Source organism: Frankliniella occidentalis, unplaced genomic scaffold (genome assembly GCF_000697945.3).
Source record: "Frankliniella occidentalis isolate FOCC.00 unplaced genomic scaffold, Focc_3.1 Scaffold2003, whole genome shotgun sequence".
Lineage (NCBI taxonomy): Eukaryota > Metazoa > Arthropoda > Insecta > Thysanoptera > Thripidae > Frankliniella > Frankliniella occidentalis.
The window spans coordinates 1-5,361 of NW_026269097.1; the positions used below are offsets into that span (position 1 = coordinate 1).

General features: G+C 52.6%; 1 protein-coding gene across 1 annotated transcript in view; it reads right to left on the reverse strand.

Moving 5' to 3' along the window:
* Nucleotides 1-1,933: 1,933 nt before the first annotated feature.
* LOC113205555 (uncharacterized) overlaps nt 1,934-5,361 on the reverse strand; it is an 8,744-nt gene continuing 5,316 nt past the window's right edge. Inside the window, exons 2-5 of the mRNA XM_026421219.2 lie at nt 3,650-3,780; nt 2,890-3,564; nt 2,329-2,771; nt 1,934-2,239 (exon numbers count right to left, since the gene is read on the reverse strand). Coding sequence (XP_026277004.1) covers nt 1,972-2,239; nt 2,329-2,771; nt 2,890-3,564; nt 3,650-3,751 — 1,488 coding nt within the window. The 5' untranslated portion in view covers nt 3,752-3,780 and the 3' untranslated portion in view covers nt 1,934-1,971. The remainder of the gene's footprint in view (nt 2,240-2,328; nt 2,772-2,889; nt 3,565-3,649; nt 3,781-5,361) is intronic.

The following is a 5,361-nucleotide window of genomic DNA, read 5'->3' on the forward strand; positions in this document are numbered from 1 at the left end:
AAAGAAAAAAGATATCCACCGCACATAAATCTTTATAAATGTATAGTTCACATACATATGTTATTCTCAATGTAATGCTTTATTGAACGTTGAATTTTTTGTGTGCTTGATCAAGGTATTACTTGTTTCACTTCTCAATATTGGAATGTTATATTCCTCCAGAGTCAGGCTGCTTCTTTCTAATCCTGAATGAGGAGTGGGAAATCATGAGCGTGCTGTTATTCAAGGCTGTCCATATCAGTTTTCTAGTGTGAAATTTATCTTTTTCTTGTGTGCGTGTGTGTATATTTTTATTTTCATTCTTACTTTTTAATGTCATGCATTTGAAATTTTGTTTGGTATTGACATTGACTAGCAGGCTTGTGTAGCAGCTAATTTACTAAAAGTTTTGGTTCACGGCTCCCAACAACTTCTTTCGATTATGTTTCTGACAAGACTTCTTTTCCTAGAGCATAAATTTTAATTGTTAAAATTTTAACAGCCTTAATAACAGCATTTTTAGTGAACACTTGTGGTGCTGTTGAGAAGTTGCAAACAATTTAATTTTGACCTGGTCTTTGTTGATTCATATGGTATCATAAATGTTATTGTTTGATTTCACCCGTGTCTGTATTTGTTGTTGTATATAGCAATAGGTATTTTTATTACCCCAACTTTTTTTTTAATTATGTTGGTATGTTTTGTGTAAAGATTATTTAGTCATGTAAATTTTGTGACAAATGAAAATTTCTCTATGAATCTTGTAATAGTTATGCCCCTCTCCTTCTGAATGTTTTTGTAAGCAGAATGGAACAGTTTTGTGCCATCCTATTTTTGCAATGCATGAGAAAAAACAGGGATAGTGATAAGTTAATTCATTGCAAAATGTGAGTCACTGAGACCCCTTTTGTTTCATTAAAGCTTGTCACAATTTTATTTTGTGAAAGCTTTTGAGGGTGTCTGGTGTGATTAACAGAATAGGAATAGCTGATATGGTACAAGATAGTTTGTTAATATATTGAGGCTCATTTAGGATTGCACATATTCTAAAACGAGAGGTCAAAATTGATTGAATGTCTCAGTCTTAGAAGTGCAATTGGTTACCATGTTTACCAAGCATTTTTAAATTTAGGAGGAGTGAAGGCTTGTGCAATTCAACTGTCATTGTAAAGGCAATTTGATCACTTTTTTCTTTTTTTCTTATAGAAGTCTCTTACTTTTGCTAAAGTGCCCCTGTTACATTTCTGTTTTTTCTTTGAGGTTTTATTAAGCCATACCACTTTGGCATTTGATGTTTTTGTTTCCTGTCGCCTTGCATTGAATTTAACCAAAGACTGGCCGAGCAAGGAAATGGCTGCATTAGATAATATCTGCACATGCCTGAGAAAAACATTATTTAGTCTGTAAAAGATATGTATTCATTGTTCAATCCTATGCAATGTGTTTCAGGATGAACTTTCTTATGTGTTACCGCCTGAATAATCATTGAATATGCTCTTGTAGTAAAATTGCACTACACAATAATCAACCCACTTTGATCAAAACAAATTTGTTCTAAAATGTTTTTTTTTTCTTTTTCTCGGGAACCATAATGTCCTTGTTTCTTTAGCTGGTAACCATTTATTTCATAAGGTCTACAGTCTGTGTATACATGAATGTGTTTTCCATAATCATTGAGGGAACAAAATCTTGTGTAAGATCTCTTAAACTAAAATTGTGTGTTAATATTGGCAGCAGACTCGCTTCAACATTGTATATGTATGAATGTTTGTACATAGAGAAGTCGATTATTTGAGTTGCTTGGAAGAAATCGGTAATATATTGTAAATAATATATGTATTTTTACATATTACATTTGGTTTTCAATTTTCACCCCATTCAGTATCCAATCACTTACTTCTCGATTTCTAAATGTGAGAAGTTTAGAGGGTAAGAGAATGTAGGGACACATAAGTAACGAAGCTTATATTTATTCTGATAATTACATTAACTTTAGTTGCATTTGTCGCGACTGTCTGTGAGCAACAACGGCCTGATGGGGGACATAGGTAGGTAAGTGGGCTCGTCCTCGCCGGCCCCGGGAGGCACGGGGTCGGGAGTCGGCGAGGGAGTTTTGAGACACCGTCTGCCGATGCTTGCGGCCTGCAGCTCTGCATGCAGTCTGCGAGCGCTCGTCCGCACCTGGCCCATCTGCACGTAGCCGTTGCAGTCCACGGTCGAAGCTGCAAGGTCGGCGTCCACGCGGCCGCGGGTGTGGGTCCTACGGAGAGGAATGCTGTCAGGTTCGTCCTTCCCTTCAAAATAAGGGCAGAGTAAAGAGCGTCGCATTGCTCGCGACGAGCCACTCACCTGGTCAGGAGCTCGCTGAGAGGAGTCAGATTTTGCCGAGGCGGCAGAGGAGGGGGTGAGGCGATGCTGGGCGTCGGGAGTGCTTTCCCATTGGCGTCCAGCCTGGGGGAGAAGAGGAGCGCGGGGTCCTCGTAGTGGCTGTCGTGGCCGTTGGACGCCTGGACGAACGCCGCGTTCTCGTACACGCGGTCGATGACGACGGTGGGCGTGCCATCGGACGTCTCGAGGATCTCCTCGTAGATGCCGGACGCGACCGAGACGGCCGACTCTCTCCGCCTGTCCAGGGCGAGCGCGGCCAGCACGCCGGGCAGCATGGTGGTGGTCATGTCCGCGACGTCCTCCTCTACGTCATTGTCCACGTCGTTGTCGTTGTCCTCGACCTCGCTGCCGCCCGGCGTCGACAGCATGAGGCCCAGGCCGGCAGAGATGAGCCCGTTCGCGATCTGGAGGGGCACACACGGTGGCACGTCAGAGATCATGGTGGTCACCATGGCACTGTACACAGCACGACGGGCGACGGGCAGCCTCGGGTGCAGGGCTCCTGTAATTACAATAACGTACCTTTCCACCGAGCAGCGAGAGCGCCGAGCCAGAGGTGGACTGCGGGGAAGTGGACAGCAGGTTCGGGTCCGGGATGTCTTCGGCGCGGAGCGTGTCCGCGCGCCTCCGCCCGTACAGGAGCCTGAAGGGCTGCCTCTGTGGCGTGCGCGCGGGGCTGCGGCCCAAGGTGCTCGTCTTGCAGGCGTTGGCGGCCTCGCGCCGGACCTCCCCGGGGCCGAGGCCGGCGGGAATGAGGTCGATGGAGCCCAGGTTGGCGGCGAGCAGGTCGCCCTCGCTGCGGCTCAGCCGCCGGCCCCTGAGCAGGGCGGCGCTGGCCGCGCTGGCCGCGCTACTGGCACTCAGGACACGGGACGTCGGCGCGACGCCAACCACCGCCCTGCGACCAGAGAGCGCGGCCTGCAGCACGACGATCCAGCGCTCCGTGTCGGCCTCGGACCGCGTCGCCAGGAACACGTCGCCGCCCATCTCGGCGCTGGCCTCGGACCCGGCAGTGGCGATGACGAAGGCGTGGCTCCGGGACCGCGACGTCGTGCGGCACACCGAGACCCCCGCGCCGCCTGGTACGCGGATCACCCTGGCGCCGGCCTCGGGTCCGGGCCGAGCCGGGCTTACGACCAGCTCCACGACGTTGTCATCCGGGACGAGACGGGCCTCCACCCAGTGCCGCCGCCAGGACTGCGACAGATCAAATGTTGTCAAACCTTGTTCCAAACCCTTTACGTTAGTCATGCCTGCAATCACTGAGTCGTCGAGCGCTCACCTTCCAATGGCCGAACCTCCTCCGCCTGGACCGCGCGGGTAGCTTGACGTCCAGGTACCCTGCGATCAGCCCGCCCAGGGCCGCGTCCTTCTCCTTGGTCATCTCGGCTGCGGCAGCATCCCCTCCTGGACCTGGAAGCACACACGCGAGCTGGGTTAGCGCACTGTCAAAGAGCATCATCAGCAAGTGGCGGGTCCCTGTGATCTCCCGTGATGTCAGAACATCACTCGGGCCCGTTGACGCAACGATGCAACTTCCAGACCCCGATACGGGGTGAGAGCGGTTCACGCACTACTTCACTACTTTTTGCTGTAGTGTTGGACGAGTATCGCGTCGTGGAGGCATGCGGGACTGGACCGATGTCTAGTGTGAAATGCGATGTCGAAATGAAATGACATCGATACGATATCGCTTTAGCATCGTGCCGACGCCGACAGTCAGACACCCCCACCCACATCCACATGGGTGGTTTGCTTTGCTGACCGTCGCAGTGGACTGACTACACGACGCCCTCCGACCCCGCGCGGGGAAGGCAATCCGCCCGCACCCCTGGATGGCGGTACAGTTTCACTGTAGTCCGCTCATCACGTGCACTGCATATTTGGACACTTTGAATATTGGTTGTCTTGTTCCACCTGACGGACACGGAAGCTGGTGTTTTCAGTGTGTGATTCGGGCTGATTCGGGCGCCTCCTCCTTCGAAAAACCGCGATGTGCTCTGCTGCACTCTACTTTGTGCATACTGCTGGCCGGCGCCGGTCGGCTCCCAGGAGGGCGTATCGCGCGGGAGCAGCGGGAGCCGTTGGGAGCGCAGTGGCACAGAATGGCACCGCGAGTCGGTTCGGCCCGACGGGTCGGGGCTGGCCCGATGTACGACCGCATTAGGAGCCTCCGCACGGCAGCAGCAAGCAAGCGTTTCGTCGTGTTCTCTCCTCCCCTTTGCGACTTCTCTCTTTTTATAAACTTTATTTTTAATCGTTTTATCGACGCATTGACTGGGTCCAAGAAACAGCCTCCGCGGCAGACGCAGCCGCAGCAGTTCGAGGAGTTCTCGTCTGCGGTCGGGCATTACGGCGCCCATCTTGTCTCTGCCTCCCTGGGTAAAGGGCGAACAAAAAAAAATGAGGAAAATCACAGGGATGCCACGCCCGACCACGCCGCCGACGCCACCGTCGATGGGTCGGCCGAATTCCGACATTGCGTGGAACCATAGCGACCTTCAGTCTCGCGCCTTACACCCCTCCCTACCTCCCTTCCCTCCCCCCGGACCCAATCCAGCCAGGCTCCGGCTCCGCCCGCACGCCTCCGCCAGAGGAGGAAGGCAGGAAGGAACTGAAGGGACTTGTCCAAGTAGGAAGCTCGCGGCCCGCCTGGAGCAGGCGCTATACTCACTCAGCCTCCAAGAGGCCCAGCCCAGCCCAGACGGCCGCCGGCCGGTCTGACCAGACGCCTCCCCCGCCGCCTCTACCCCCCGTTCCCCCCCTCGGGGGCCATAGCCGTTTACGCAAGGTAAGGGCTCGCGGGGCTCGGCGCGGCTGTTGTGTGACGCGATTCGATTATTGATTACACAAAAGTGATCAGCGCGGGTGATCAAGTCTGGAAGCGGGCCTTGACGCCTTGATTCAGCTCGTCCCCCCGGGCGGAGCAGCTGGCCGTGGCCTTATGGTAGTGTGCCTGCAGGGCGTGGCCGGGCGGGGCCGGGCGGGGCGGGG